This window comes from Alosa alosa, chromosome 3 (assembly GCF_017589495.1).
Source record: "Alosa alosa isolate M-15738 ecotype Scorff River chromosome 3, AALO_Geno_1.1, whole genome shotgun sequence".
Lineage (NCBI taxonomy): Eukaryota > Metazoa > Chordata > Actinopteri > Clupeiformes > Clupeidae > Alosa > Alosa alosa.
Window position 1 is genome coordinate 12,292,016 of NC_063191.1, and position 16,947 is coordinate 12,308,962.

At 46.4% G+C, this 16,947-nt stretch overlaps 1 protein-coding gene across 19 annotated transcripts in view; it reads left to right on the forward strand.

Moving 5' to 3' along the window:
- Positions 1–16,947, forward strand: part of caska (calcium/calmodulin-dependent serine protein kinase a) — a 193,516-nt gene that overhangs the window by 75,416 nt on the left and 101,153 nt on the right. For all 19 annotated transcript variants that reach the window (XM_048239918.1, XM_048239920.1, XM_048239925.1 and 16 more), the window contains exon 2: positions 4,512–4,624. In XM_048239918.1, coding sequence (XP_048095875.1) covers positions 4,512–4,624 — 113 coding nt within the window. The remainder of the gene's footprint in view (positions 1–4,511; positions 4,625–16,947) is intronic.

Here is a 16,947-nt window from a genome sequence, read left to right on the forward strand (position 1 = left end):
GGAGGGGTCTGCGACCACCTCAGGTTCTTTTGGGAAGCCTGGCACCCCCACCCTCACCCCAGTCTCCTCAAACCATCACCACAGCACTCCCGACAGTAAGCCGCTTTGGTCTGCTCACCATCTGCTTTGGCAGGTTGTGTTCGACACACACACACACATCAGCATCCTAAAGAGACAGGACCACACACACACACACACACACACACACACACACACACACACACACACACACACACACACACACACACTAGCCTCCCCCTCCCTCCCTCTCAGTGGCCTTATCAGGGGATGCAACACAACACAACACAACACAACACAACACAACACAACACAACACTGCACCCATCACACCACACAACACAACACAACACAACACAACACAACACAACACAACACAACACAACTCTCTTAGCAGCCATCTCTCTCTCTCTCTCTCTCTCTCCCTCTTTCTCTCTCTCTCTCTCTCTTTCCCTCTCTCTCTCACTCTCTCCTCTCCAACACAACATACCAAGTTCCTCCCGAAACCACAACACGTAATCCAACACAACACCAACACAATCAGCATCCGCCAAAGAGACAGGACCAGAATGTTTATCAGACGGCACGACCACAAGGAAAACACAACACAACACAACACAACACAACACAACACAACACAACACAACACAACACAACACAACACAACACAACACAACACAACACAACACAACACAACACAACACAACACACCACAACACAAAAACAACACAACACAACACACACAACACACACAACACAACACAACACACACACACACACACACACACACACAACACAACACAACATTCACAACAGACCAACACAACACGACCACAACACAACACAACACAACACAACACAACAGACCGACACACACTCAGGTTCCAGCATTTTCCTTCTCTCTTTTTCGTGGTGGATCCTGGGTCTCATCCCTTCCCTGTACTGGTGGTTTCACCTGTAGCTCCTGTTTTATCTGAGAGGAGTTTGGAGTTTTTATTTTTTTTAAGTGTTTCTTCCCCATCTGCTTTTCCATCTGTTACCTGTCTGTGGACATGGTCTGCGTAGCACATCAGAAATTCCTCAGCTCAGCGGAGTCAAGTTTAGCCTTCATAGTTTCCCTTTTTTTTTTTTTTTTTTCCGTCGGCCAACGTGCAGGTGAACTCAGGTGTGTTGAGTGTGTGCATGCGTGTGTGTTGTGCGTATTCAGTTGTTTCCATTAGCTGTCAGTCAGATGGTGGTGTTTAGAAAACATACAAAAAGTGTGTTTATAGTTATAAGAGTGTGTATTCGGTGATGTGTGTGTGTGTGTGTGTGCGTGCGTGTGCATTCTCAGTGCGTTCTCCCAACACATCGGGGAGAACCACTAGGCAAAGCCTGGCCTCTCCTCCTCCTCCTCCTCCTCTCCCCTCTCTCCACCGAGCGAGGCGGCTGGGCCTGTGCGTCCCTCCCCAGGTTCAGGGCCGGGTCAGTGGGTAGGGCTGAGCAGGGGGAGGGGAGGGCCAGAGGAACCTATTAAACCAGCAGGAGACCGACAGGAGAGACACAGTGACACGGCACTGATCCCACTGGGGGAATGACCCTGCTAGTGTTATAGTGTGGAGCCTAATGGGGTACACACACACACACACACACACACAGGTTCAGTTCCCAAGTTCATTTCCCTAAAGTACAAGCCCTCTACCTACACACACACACACACACACACACATGCATAATCGCACACAGAGGAAGAAAGTCATTCAATGAGTTTCTTTCCCCATATACACACCGTCACACACACAGATTGCCTTAAAGTATTCACACTTATTCCTAAAGGAACACACACATATTCACAACATTCTCTATGGATCACTCTGAATTAGGTCATGTGTAATCAAATTTTACACACACACACACACACACACACACACACACACACACACACACACACATATACACACACCTCTGCAGCAGGTAATAAAATGTCAAGTTAGGTAGTGCTATTTCCTCAGCAGTTAGACTGCGAGCCAATATCATATGAGGTGTGCATGTTTAAAGTCACAGCTTGCGCGGGTTGATCAGTCTGGGTCCCGCTTCAGTCTGTAGTCACACGGGACCCACAGCCAGCCAGGGTTCATTCCTAATCATTGTTTATTTGTCTTCATTATCATTCAAAAGGAGCCCGCGGAGGGTTCTGTACAACTGCATGAGAGAGACAGAGACACTTTAAGGCATCCAATCCTCCTAGGTGCCGCAGTGAGATCAAGTGAAGATATTTCTGCAGGGCTGGGTGTAGGAAAAGGGCGCCGCGGCCTCATTCAAGCAGTGAAATTCTTTCTTTTTTCTTTTTACGTTCCCCAATGAAAGATTGAAGTTCCACGGGAGAGCAGCGTGTGTTCACATGAGTACACGCTTACAGATTGTGTAAGTGTGTGTGTGTGTGAGAGTGAAAATGTCTTTATTGGTAATGGTGACTTTTGCCTGAAAGAGACCACTGAAAATCATGATGAAATTAGTTGTAAAACAATCTTTGAAGAGTTCTACTTAACTTGAATGGGGGGGGGGGGAATCAAAGAACCCCTGATGTTCTAGAATGTAGCCCTGTAAATCTTGTAGCAGTTCAACAGAGGGTAGCATAGGCCAGTGGAATCCGGAACTGAAGGGGTCAGTTGTTGTGCTGTGGCATGAGGGAAAATGGCAGCTCTGCCGGGATTGCGCGCGTGTAAACGACCTCCATCCATCACACTCCCTCCCTGACTCTCTGCATTCCCTTCAACCCCCAAAAAACATTAAAATTTAAAACAATAAAAAATGAGAGGCCGTATTAATCAAGCACCGAGAAGAGGAGGAGAGGAAGAGAGAAACACTCCATCCTGTCAGACATAAAACACTAGTGCTGTCATCAGATAGTGGGGTTGTCTGTGGCTTCTGTAGAGTTCTGCTTAGAACTTTCTGAAGAGGTTCATAGTAGGACCTTTTGCAGCCCTTTAATCATCTAAGTTGTATTATCTTATTTCCACTCTGGAGAACTTTTATTGTCCACAAAACATACGTCTTCTGTCCTTTGGTGAGTTTTTACAGTACTCATGAAGTATTCATCAGGAAACTTCCTGGTTGCTCTTATGTGTGCAAGATCAGACCTTTTCCCCAAAATGTCTGGCTAAATATGAGCCTGGAAACTTTAAAACACATTACTCACAGCTGCTATGCACAGTGGAGCGTGACCCCACCTGTCAGTAGAGGTTAAACTGCTTCTTCATTACACAGCATTACATAAAGCAGGCCTTCCCTTTCTAGAAAGAGGCCAGGCAACCTGAGGCTAAGGCTCTGGCATCCCATCTCTGCAATCTCTAGACGCCTGTTCCTTCTGCGGCCGCTAGTTATTTCTATACATCCTCCTGGCATCTATAAATACTGTGTATACATTAGCTCTGGAGTATCGCTGCTGGAGCCTGGCTATTGTTGATGCTTCCATGTTATTTTCTGCTGTCGTGGCTGTCTCTCTGGCTGACACTCTGTCGATGTGTAGTCTAGTTAGGGTTGAGTGTGTGGGTATACTTTGAAGCAAACCTTCGTCCTCTTCTCCCTCTTCCTCCTCTTCCTCTTCCTCCTTCCTCCTGCTTTCACCACTTGGCGGATTGCCACTCTCGAGGCACCAGGAAGTGTCAATATGTTGTTATTTTTCTTGGTATGTTTATTTTGTGTGGATTGTCATAACCTCCATGGGTTGGTGATTTTGGTTCAACAGAGGGGTGAATTATACCAGTCGTAAACTACATATTTCCCAGATAATTCTGTGTGTGTGTGTGTGTGTGTGTGTGTGTGTGTGTGTGTGTGTGTGTGTGTGTGTGGTCCTTTGTTCACTCTGACTGAGTTCATAACCAAACGCCTCAAATACTCCTGCAATTATTAGTGGTGGATTCTGATGCAAATGTCAGCGCATGTGAATGTACTGGGGAGATGAAGTCAAGGATTTGAGGATTTCTATTTCAGCACACAGTCTGCAGGGAGCCACCTGGAGATTAGGATCACTGAAGTGACTGTCTGACGGTTTAAAAAGCCTAGCATATATATATATATATATATATATATATATATATATATCCAGGCAGGTAGTAAAGTCAGCATAATTCACTCAGTTATTGTATAGACACAGATGAATGATGTCTGCCCAGGTGGTTGTATTGCTGATTCCTTGAGCTCTAATCTAAGCACAGATCATGCAGTGTTGGGTTGTTTACTTTACGACTGCCTTCCTCTGAGAACCATATGAGCCGAAAAGAGCTTTATTTCATCCCTCGATAGCAGGGGAAAGTAGTTATGCTATTTTCTGGCGATAGAATAATAAAGCACTTCAATTTCACAGGTGGCATAAACAGGAAAAACAGTAGTAATTCATTCCCCCCATTTGCTTAGCCCTGATCATTCAAACAAGTTCACATTACAGACATTAAACTAACCATATTACTTTTTTTCTCTCCTCTCCCTTGTTCCTCCCTCTCTTTGTCTGGCAGGGGGCCGTTCAGTGTGGTACGGCGATGCATCAACAGAGAGACAGGACAACAGTTTGCGGTGAAGATCGTGGACGTGGCAAAATTCACTTCCAGTCCCGGCCTCAGCACAGAAGGTAAGGGGCGCAAGGAGTCCTCTCTGGCCAGTCGCACTCTCTGTCTGTCTGTCTATATCTTCATGTCTTCCTGGCATGCGTGGAAGTTCTCAAAATGGCTGTGCCTAATGCCTATGTACTGTAGCACAAATGGTGGAGAGTACATTTGCATCCCTGGTGTAAACAGACCAAAGTGCCTCCATTTAAATCAGTCATCGGAGCTATAGAACATTGTCATTTCTGCCTGGCTGGCTAACTGACTATCGAGACATCCTGTGAAGAGTCACAAGTCATTCAGAAGTGTGGAGAAAACCGATGACTCACAGGAAGTGGGGGAAACCCAGGAAACTTGGACGAGGTCCAAGAAGCCTCCCTGAAGCCGCTCTGAGGTGGGCTCTTAAAAAAAAAAAAAGTCTCCTCCACCAATCGGGGTCCTTTTTAGCATTGCGTGCCAGCGAGGCGCCGGGCTAGACGCTAAGGAGCCCTGACAGAGTTGCTGAGCCCACACTCTCTGAGAGAGGAGGAGGAGGACAGGGGAGGAAGAGGAGCCGCGGGTGACCTTGAGCGAGCTCCACGGCGGCCGGAGGAAGCGCTCTGCTCTCTGCGGTCGGAAGTGGTCAAATTAAATGGGTCCCTGGGGAGCCTCTAATAGCTGGCATGTAGCGTGCAGCAGCAGCAGCAGGAGGAAGAGGGAGGAGGAGTGTACGCACGGAGTGGGTCTCAGTATGGGTCTGAGTGCGCCTTCACACACACAGTACGCTTCTTGTGTGAGATGATTCAGGGCTGGACCGTACTTCCAGCCGCAGGTTCTCACATCTACTCCTAGAGCCTCTAGAGGAGGCTTTTATACCTTCTAGCCAACCCTGCTCTGACTGAGCGCACCTATCGTCATTATCATGCGCTAGTAAAGCTGTGTCCACTGGCTAGCTCGGACAGGTATGCAGAGCAATTGGAAGCATGAATAAAAAGTGTGAGCAGGTGCTGCGTTTGAGAACTGCTAGGATTTGAGGGGGTCTGTAAGCTGACCAGCAAAAGCCTGACATCTGGGTGGACATTACAGCTGAACTCTGTCGAGTCTACCTGACCCAGCCCCACCCAATCCCCTGTATCTATACCATGTTACTGTCAGTCACCAGCAACTCTCCATCTTCACCAGTGGATGGAGGAGGAGCAGGGAAAAGGGGGGCGTTAGGTGTTGTTAATAAAGCCGTGTTAGCTCAGCGCAGGGGTGTGCAGTGCAGTGTGGTGACACACCATTACATGTAGCATAGCCCCTGGGGACAGGTAGTGATTACACAGACTGATGAACACCATTCCTCATTCGGGAGGAGTGTGTGTGTGTGGGGGTGTGTGTGTGTGTGGGTGAGGGTGTGTGTGTGAGAGAGAGAGAGAGAAGACAGGGTCTACACATCTAATAGAGGCAAAAGTACATAAAGAAGAAGAACGGAATGTCCAAGAGTGATGGGCGAAAGAGAGAGAGATGGAGGTTAGAGTCTGGCGACTAGAACCGCTCCAGTACAACGCCACTGCTGCTCTCCTGTCTCATCTCAGCATAGGAGAGACACACACACACACACACACACTCTCTCTCACTCTCTCTCTCTCTCCCTCTCCCTCTCTCTCTCTCTCTCTCTCTCACATCACATATAGGCGTGAGCGGGATGTTAAAAGTGCTGGATATCGGATGTGATCGGAGGGAGGGATGGGAGGAAAGGAAATGAAGAGAGGGTGAGAGATGGAGGGAGGGAGAGAAGAGCCTACTTGATGGGGGTTAGAGTCTGGTGACAGCAGGCAGGGGTTAGAGCTGAGACCCCTAAACGCTTCCCAAATCTCTCCCTCTCCCGGTGCTCCTGAGAGGGCTACCAGCAGGGCATACTTATTCTCATCTCTCTCTCTCTCTCTCTCTCTCTCTCCTCTCTCTCTCGCTCTTTCTCCCTCCCTCTCCTTCACTTAGATACATAGTCATTTTTTTCTTTCCCAGCTTTAGTCATTCTCTCTCTCTCTCTCTCTATCCCTTTCTCGTCAGCCCGAGGCCTGGTATTACCACAGTGTTCTGCTGGATTTTAGACTCATTTCCTTTTGAGCTTTTCAGATGGTCTACATAAGCCTTTGACTATCTTAGCATTCCTAGCCTTCCACTGTATGTGCATGAGATACAGGCCAATACACATGCACACAGACATGTTTGTCTATATATATATATATATATATGTGTGTGTGTGTGTGTGTGTGTGTGTGTGTGTGTGTGTATATATATATATATATATATATATATATATATATATATATATATATATATATATATGTATATATAGGTGTGTATATATATATGTATATGTACATATGTATGAAAAGATAAGCTTATCAAATGTAAAGATAGATATATGACTTTATACAGATAGTATTACATGAAAGCTCCTGGATACACACACACACACACACACACACACACACAGACACACATCAACACACACACACACAGACACACATCAACACACGCACACACACACAATCATACACACGGTGACTGATTTGCTCACCCAGTGAATTAGCCGTAGGCCTGCAGCTGTCCAGTGAGCTGCTTTGAAGTCTCTTATCCTTCCCATGAGCTAACACAGAGGAGAGAGTATCATAAATCACACACGTACACACACACACATACACACATACACACACACACACACACACACACATACACACACACACCACACTCTCTCTACTTTCTCTCATGCTCTTCCTCTGTGTTTTGTCTCTGACATGCAATTATCTTCTCACAGATACAACTGCACACAAACACACACACACATTCAAAAACAGACATACATAGTTACAGACAAACACACCATACCACACCACACACAAACTACCCTGCCCTTAGCAAACACACCCTCCTCTAATAACATGATACCCTTGACATTCACTTCATTGTGTTGTGCCCTAAAATGCACAATGTGCTCCAGGGATCACTTACCATACCATCTGTCTTTGCTTTGTGTATTAGACAGCTGAACAGCGAAAGGTTAAACTATGTGGCCAGGAATGTAAGTTTATAAAAAAGAGTCACAAATACACAAATGACTGTGTACGTCCCTGTTGGGTTTATTAAAAATAATATTATGGATTATACTGCTGGCCTCTGTATATAACATTAGGATTTTTAATTGCCTTTTTTATTCAGATAAAAGTAGTGGAGTATGTAAAGAAGGGAATTTAGGCAATGTCCTTTCCCCCACTAAATTAATGGTAATACAGTTAATAACCCTGACTGGCACACACACACACACACACACACACGCATACACACACACACGTGTACAGCTAAAAGAGGCTTGGCCACCGGAGAGGTTGGCTCTCGTTGCGTCTGTGTGGTAATGTCCACCTCAGATCCATTTCCACCTCCATTAAATCTTCGCTCTGGCTAGTGGCCACTACGGTGACAGCACGGCAAAGCAGAGTCCCCAAACAACCCTCCCGCTGCCCTCTCCTGTCCAGACTGCCCACTCCAGGAGGCCAACGTCTGCTGCTGACACACAGGTGTCTCCTGAGGACAACTAGTCTTGGTCTCGGGGCCTTCATCCTGCTTACTGTTTCCTTGCAATTAACTATATTTTAATACTGTCTCTGATTTTGTAATTGAATGGTTATGTTGTGATAATTGCACTCAACAGCTCTTTTCCTTGGCCATTCTATGGGGGAATGCTCATGCCTCAACCTTGCCACATAAATAAGTACAATTGAATTTGGTAGCCGTTTTGCTTTAATAGAGCATTTTGCTAAAGGTTTAGTTCACACAGTGGAATTGCGGTTCAGTCATGCGAGCACCATGCATTATTTATGTGCTATCCAATGCAGTGGAGAGCTATGGTATGGACAGGAGTATTGGCAACATCCTTATTGGTGCTTTGGACGGTCGGAACAGCCTCTACATCAACTGAAGGAAAAGTAATTGAAAAAAATGGAGTGAGTCCATTGAAGGCTGTGAGGAAAGAGAGACAGGGTGAGAGATTTGGGGCAGAAGGAACAGAAGCATGAGCAGGGCAAAAATGCAAAAAGCCCGGGAGAGGGAGAGAGAGAGAGAGAGGGAGGGAGGGAGAGAGAGAGAGATGGAGGGAGAGAGAGGAAGACGGAGGAAGGCAAAGCAAGGGGGCGGAAATGAAGGAGAGATAAAATTGAAGCGGACAGCGCAGTCACACTTGGACTGGAAAAGCAACTACTCCAGGGAAGAGAGATGGAGGGCTGCTCAACTGCAGCGGTGATTAAAACACACACACACACACACACACACACACACACACACACACACACACACACACGCTAAGCCCACAGAGTTTTGGAACTAATGAAGAAAAAGGAGAATTCCACACAGCTTCACGGTCTGTAGTGTGCACCGGGACAGTGTTGAATGGGTGTGGGAGAGTCCGGTCCTGACAGATGTGATGATAAAACATTCTTTTCCAGGCAGTCTTCTGTCTGTCAGGTCCCTCCTCTGTCTTAACCCAATACTGAGTCAAAAGAAAGGTGAAACAGCCGGTGATTGCTGACAGAGACTGAAATCACCCAGCTCCACCACTGATCATACCAGTTTGAGGCAGTGTAGAGTAAAAAGCTGTGAATCAAAATATGCCTGAAGCTGATGACACACAAAGGACTTTTTTGAGCAGTGTTGCTGGGCACTGTTCCTGATTATTGTGGTTGGGCACTGTTCCTGAGTATTGTGGTTAAGTTCAATCATCAGCATAATGCTAATTGTCACAATCATCCCATCAGAACACTTGGAACCAGTTGTGTCAGTGTTGTGAACTATTTATGTAGTTGCCCAGCAACATTGCTTAAAAGGTTTCCTCATGTATCATCACAAGTCAATGTGTACTGGGTGCTAAATGGAAGCTGTGTAGACCATAGGGAAGAAGCAGGTGATCTTTGCCCGCACTGTGGAGGAGGTCTTCATCCCTGGAAGAGTACCTTTGGGCACCTAGCCATAGTCCTCTACTGTACTTCAGAAGGTGCACATACATAACAGTGAAGGGCTTTTGGCAGAGGTAGTTTAGGAATGCCATGCCACATATTTAATTTCCTTCACTGCGGAAAAAATGAATGGCAGACTTTGTAGAAACCTTTTATATAGAAACAAAATGTGTTTTTCTACAATTTCTGCAACCTTATTAAATGAATTGATGTGTAGTTGTAGTTGTCCTCAGCAAATTCTCAGAAAAGTCATTTCTAAACAACTTTTTCTCACCACCTAAGCTGGAGACTGCTACAGAGGCAGGCTACGGATCCTACTCCCTCTCCTGGGTTGTGGATGTTGCCATGTGGTTACAAAAGTGCATTGCCAGGATTCTTATGCTATCAGATTTACACGTTTCATGGGACAAATGAATGCTTCTTTCTACATATATGTGAGGCCCTGCTTGTCTAAAGACACAGGTCTGACTGCTCTTTCCCTGTCTGTGTGTGTGTGAACTCCTGTGTGTGTGTGTGTGTGTGTGTGTGTGTGTGTGTGTGTGTGTGTGTGTGAACTCCTGTGTGTGTGTGTGTGTGTGTGTGTGTGAACTCCTGTCTGTGTGTGTGTGTGTGTGTGTGTGTGTGTGTGTGAGAACTCCTGTGTGGGTAGTTGAGAGGAAGGGAACCGTAACTCTACAAGCAGGTGCTGTAGTTTGGACTTAGTTATCTGGCTCTTTTGCTGTGTCTACTGTGTGTGTGTGTGTGTGTGTTATATGTGTGTGTGTGTGTAAGTGTGTGCGTGTGTGTGTCCTCTGAGGTTAGCTCCGGCTGCTTCTCCACGCTGCTGCGATTTTTCCTCTCCCGCAGCGAGGCTGGATAAATCTCATTTGGCGGCTAGAGTCACATTCAGTATGTTTTCTTTTGCTTTTTCACCCTCTCTCTCTTTCACACACACACACACACACACACACACACACACACACACACACACACTCTCTCTTTTTTGTGTCTTTCTTTCCGTCTCTGCCTCCTCTTTTTCTGTCTTTCTCCTTTCTCTCCATCATTTTTTTTTTTTTTTTTTTCTTATTCTCCCTTCCTCTTTTTACTACTCAGCCATTGTGTCTAGCTTACCCCTCTTCCCCCATCTCTGTGATTCATTAGTGAGTAGGCGCGGGCAGTATGGGCCTGAAGCACATAAGGCTTCTGTTTCTTCCAGAGGCAGCTCATGTGTAAACATCTCAAGAGTCAGTCTCACTTTGCCTCCATCTCTGCCCCCCTTCTCTCTCTCTTTCTTTCTCTCTCTCTCTCTCACACACACACACACACACACACACACACACACAAAAACACACTCTTTCTCTTTTAAGCACACACACACACATACACACACACACACTCACACACACACACACACACTCACACACACACACACACACACACTCACACACACACACACACACACACACACACACACACACACACACAAAAACACACTCTTTCTCTTTTAAGCACACTCTCACACACACACACACACTCACACACACACACACACACACACACACACTCACACACACACACACACACACACACACACACACACACACACACACACACACACAAAAAACACACTCTTTCTCTTTTAAGCACACACACACATCTGCCATGCGCCGCGACGCGACGCATGCCTTGCAAGACTGCGCCGCGACCGACGCGACGCACGCCATCGCGCCTTGGCCGTCGTCCAACCCGGCTCATTCAGCACCACATTTAGAGGTGTAGGGTCATTCAAAGGTCTGCTCTTTAAGTCTAGCACCGTCTCATTGACTCCTCGGAAGATTATTACAGTGCAGAGAGAGAGATAGAGAGAGAGAGAGAGAGAGAGAAACAGAGAGAGGATAGAGGGAAGAGTGCAAGAGAGCCTCTGCTCCATGATGGCGCTTTTATGTTCTCTTCAGTTGTGAAGGTGGGAAGAGCTGTTTCCTTTGATAACACAATCTTTCTGCTGTGTTTGTTCTTGTTGTTGATGATGTTGTTGTTGTTATTATTTTTAAAGGTTAAAGGTTAAACTCACCAAAGTCCACTTTGAGCTAATGTCTTTCTGTGGAGGCGCACAGTGGATTGTGTGAGGTTTTTTCTCGCTTATTCATTTCTGTTTGCTTTTCTGTAGGTGTACAGGGTATGAAAAAAGTTGTTGAGTCGTAAAATTATCCCTCTGCAAAGCCCCTGATTGCAGAGGCAGGCCAGGCGCACCGAGACGAGACGCTGTAATTTTCCAGAAAGAAAGGAGGCAAAAGGAGAGGGAGAAATTGCATTAGAGCCGTTTTTTTTTCACCCACACCAGCTCTTCAGGTTCTTCCATCCCATTCCTTTGCTTTTTCTTATATTAAAACTCTACGCATTAAAACGCATGCACGCACAAACGCACAATTCCCAACTATAAACCTTAGCACTTCACCCCTGCTGTCTGTCTTCTGCATCTAACTATAAACACCAGTCCACCAACACCAACCATCGCGACTAGCATGCTTCCTCCACAGTGCCTCTTCAGTAGCCCACACTAATGCCTCCACAGGACCTCCTGTGAAACCAGACACATTAAGACAATTAGCAGCAGGTATCAGAAGGAAATCGCAGTGAGCCTCCAGCACAGACCTTTAGTGCAGTTCTGCTGCGGCCAGAGAGCGAGGGATAGAGAGGGGATGAGAGAAAGGTGGAGAGATAGAGAGGGACAGAGGTGGTGTCAGAGGGGCTGAGGTTAAACGGAGAATGAGAGGGAGAGAGGAATAGACACTCCCTCACTCACACACACACACACACACACACACACACGCACACACTCTCACACACACACAGAGAGAAGCCAAAAAAGTACTTTCCACACAGCACATGAAATGAATACTACCTCATCTCGGGCAGGTGCCTACTGTCTCCTCTGATTACGCACACCTGGGGCTGCAGGCCCGAGCGCTCTCTCTCTCTCTCTCTCTCTCTCTCTCTCTCTCTCTCTCTCTCTCTCTCTCTCTCTCTCTCTCTCACAGTGACTCTCTGCTGCTACGTTTGTATGGGAGTGAGCTTTACATGGTTCTGCACTGCAGAGTGAGCTTAGTATGAGCTTCTCACATTTGCTCTGGCTAGGGATTTTTTGTGTGTTCTCTGTGTGTCGGTGCTTTGTCTTTGTCTGTCCGTGTGTGTGTGTGTGTGTGTGTGTGTGTGTGTGTGTGTGTGTGTGTGTGTGTGTGTGTGTGTGTGTGTGTGTGTGTGTGTGTGTGTGTGTGTGTGTGTGTATGCATTTGCCAGTGTGTCTTTGCCAGTGCGTCTTTGCACTCCTCACCTGATGACGCACTGAGCACATCAGACTGTCTGCCTCCTGTTGCCTGGGCGACTCGAGCCCATCTCAGGTGTTCTCCAGACGAGAGGCTGTCTGTTGCCATGGTCGCATCACGGCAATTGTGTTTATTTTTCTGTGTTTATTTGTTTTCCTCACAGGCAGATCTTATACTTTTGAAGCCAACACGTATCCACAACACGACATTTGAGCAGTCAGTTTACACTTACACACACACACACACACAAGATGTCTCTTTCTCTGTTGCTACGCCTTTTCATGACTGTACTCGCTCATTCATACCAGCCTCATCACTGGTCCCTCTCCTCTTCCTCTGGGCCTCGGTTCCATCCTGTAGTGATGGGGGCAGAAGTTCCATCCTGTAGTGATTGGGGCAGAAGTTCCATCTTGTAGTGATGGGGGCAGAAGTTCCATCTTGTAGTGATGGGGGCAGAAGTTCCATCCTGTAGTGATGGGGGCCTCGGTTCCATCCTGTAGTGATGGGGGCAGAAGTTCTCTGCTGGCTGATATCGACCGTCCCCTCTGCTCATCGATGCCTCTCGACTCAAAAGCCCTCCTGCTTGTAGGCCCGCCTGCTTTTTTTTTTTTTTTTTTTTTTAGCTTGGCGCTTCTCATGTTTGCTGCAAAAAAAAAGAGACAAAGGGGAAAAGGAGAGAAAAAAAAACAAGGCTGTCAAAATATTGTTTCTCTGTGAATAATTAGAAACAAAATGGAGGGGCGAGAGGGTGGAGGGGGAGAGGGTGAAAGCCTATCTATCGATTTCTCCCTGGTCCCCTGTGTCCCTAGTCATGAATCTAGCCAGGGCTGGATCATAAATGTCTGTGATGAAATACAGTGTGGCCCCTCACATTCTCTTTCTCTCTCTCTCGCTCTCTCTCGCTCTCTCTCTCTTTTCCCAAGTGCATTACAACACCGACTGACTGCTGGACGCCAAGCCCTTTATGGTGCCGCCGCCTTTTCCCCCATAATGCCCTGCCACTGAAGGCTCGGAGCTCAATTCATATCGATAGCTGAGTAATTCAAGCCCTCATTCATTATCAGAGACTGATAGTAGGAGTGAGATATCAGTGTCTGCTAAGAGTGTGTGTGTGTGTGTGTGTGTGTGTGTGTGTGTGTGTGTGTGGTCAGACAGTAGTGTGGGAGTGAGTCACACCTTGTTTTGGTTAGTAGCTCAACACTGATCCAGTGTATCTATAAGGTCTGTGACTGGTTGCACACCTGTACTGGAGTCAGCAGTTATCTAGCGTCCCGCTCACACTCCACTCATCCAGTGTGTGTAGTGTGTGGTGTGTTGTGTTGTGTCTGCCCAAGATAGCACAGCACCCGCCAGCTGTTAGCACTGTGATGCTAAAACCCAGCCGGTTTTTCCAGGTGGCTCCTCCCTTCAGGAGATGGCTACAACTCATCAGTAACAGTGTGGTTTGCTTTGAGGTGGCGGTTTTGCTCAGCTGCAGATGTTTCCAGAGGCCACAAAGCACTAAAGCACAGCTCCTTCGGGCCCCGAGGGCCAGCAGCAGTGGCAGATTGGCCAAGCGCTTTCGCCCTGATGGATGTTGTGCATGGGAGGAGGCTCGCAACACATACGTCTTAAGTGTGTAGCCGCTCATGGTGTGTTATCAAGCTCATCTTGGAGAAGGCAGAAACTTATCCTCTCACCCCACTCTTCAGTCTTAACCAAGCTGGGGTGGGCTGTGTGGTCCATCACACCGTGTTTGGCTTGTTCTGTGTACAGTCTTACAACGCGTGGTATAGGGCTGCAACTAACGGTTACTTTCACAGTCGATTAGTCTGTTGATTATTTTCTTGATTAATCAATTAGTTGTTTGATCGATAAAATGTCAGAAAGTAGTGAAAGAATGTCTATCAGTGTTTCTGAATTTCAATATTATGTCCTCAAATGCCTTGTTTTTTCGGTAGGTAAAGCTGAAAATATAGTTTAAAAATGAAAAACGAAAAAGACACAAACCTATTAAGCGGTTACCAAGATCCTTTGCGATTAATTTAATAGCTGACAACTAATTGACTAGTTGTTGCAGCCCTGATGTGGTATGTTTGATCTATCACACTTTGTGTCATGTTTTCTATTGCAGTGTAATGCTGTAAGGCAGAATATTGCTGTGATGTATGCAGCTTTAGTGCATGACTCTTTCTATGAGCTTAGCAAGCTCTGTGTTGTGTTTGGTGGTGTTGTGTCATGTTGCAGGTTTGAGTTGTCTTGTGTCGTGTTCTGTTGTGTCTCAGTCTTGTGTTGTGTGATGGTGTCTCAGTCTTGTGTTGTGTTCCGTTGTCAGTCTTGTGTTGTGTTCCGTTGTGTCTCAATCTTGTGTTGTGTTCTGTTGTCTCAGTCTTGTGTTGTGTTCTGTTGTCTCAGTCTTGTGTTGTGTTCCGTTGTCTCAGTCTTGTGTTGTGTTCTGTTGTCTCAGTCTTGTGTTGTGTTGTGTCTCACTCTTGTGTTGTGTTGTGTTGTGTTGTGTCTCACTCTTGTGTTGTGTTGTGTCTCAGTCTTGTGTTGTGTTCTGTTGTCTCAATCTTGTGTTGTGTTGTGTCTCAGTCTTGTGTTGTGTTCCGTTGTCTCAGTCTTGTGTTGTGTTCTGTTGTGTCTCACTCTTGTGTTGTGTTGTGTCTCAGTCTTGTGTTGTGTTCTGTTGTTTCAGTCTTGTGTTGTGTTCCGTTGTCTCAGTCTTGTGTTGTGTTCCGTTGTCTCAGTCTTGTGTTGTGTTCTGTTGTGTCTCAGTCTTGTGTTATGTTCTGTTGTTTCAGTCTTGTGTTGTGTTGTGTCTCAGTCTTGTGTTGTGTTGTGTTGTGTCTCAGTCTTGTGTTATGTTCTGTTGTTTCAGTCTTGTGTTGTATTGTGTTGTGTCTCAGTCTTGTGTTGTGGTGTCTCAGTCTTGTGTTGTGTTATGTCTCAGTCTTGTGTTATGTTGTCTCAGTCTTGTGTTGTGTTCCGTTGTCTCAGTCTTGTGTTGTGTTCTGTTGTGTCTCAGTCTTGTGTTCTGTTGTGTTGTGTTGTGTCTCAGTCTTGTGTTGTGTTCTGTTGTCCCACACTGTGTTGTGGTGCTCTCCTCTCATTGGTTGTCCTAGAGGGGGTCGATGTGAGTTTAAGTCATGCCGTGCTGGTTCAGTCTGTCCCGTGGTTCATGATGCTTTTTATGAGCTGCAGAGAGCCTCTGCAGTCCTGCTCTGCCGTCAGCTGTGCTGTGGCTGTGGCCCTGGCTCTCTCTCTGTGTGTGTGTGTGTGTGTGTGTGTGTGTGTGTCTGTGTGTGTCCGTGTGTGAGAAGCTGCGTTTGACTTAGTCACTTTTTTACAGCTATCGTCCCACAAGCACATACTGCCAGCGGACATATTCCACCAGCCGTGGAACTAGCAGTGGGACAGATTGATCGCTTGGTGTTGCAGTTGTGTTGTGGGGATTATGGAGGGACTGGCAACAAGAGAGAGATAATGAGGAGTGGAAAGAAAGAAAGTGAGAGGTGCAAGAGACTGGAGAAGTTTGAAGTGCAAAAGAGATGGATGGACAGACACTGTGTGTGAGAGAGAAAGTAGGCGTAATGTGTTATGACCAAAAGAGTTGAAATATGACTCACATTAGGATGCATGTGTGAGTGCAACAAGGAACATATCGCATGAGAGAGAGAGGGGTGTGTGTGCACCTGTACGTGCGTGCGTGCACACTGTGTGCTGCATGCAGAGTTAGGTTTGTCCACCTCATCCATCACAGGCCGTCTGGAGTGGACCAGACATCACCAGGGAGAGGTAGAGGCTTAACATATCCGCACAGCATAAAACACCTGCTCACAGCTAACCTTTCATTAATAAAACTGCACCAGTGGTTTTAAAGGAGAGCGGTTTGTTTATTAACATAGCACCTTCAGGTTTGCGTTATAAAACCTCCCGGCAAACCTATGATGTAATGCAGCTCAGAAGCATTTTGGCTCTCTAGCACCTCTGCTGGTAGGGAGCATGTAATTGTCACCAACTCGGAGAACAGGGATGAGGTAATGTTAGTATAAGAATATTTTATAACACCAAATCAGTTATAGACTACAATATTAA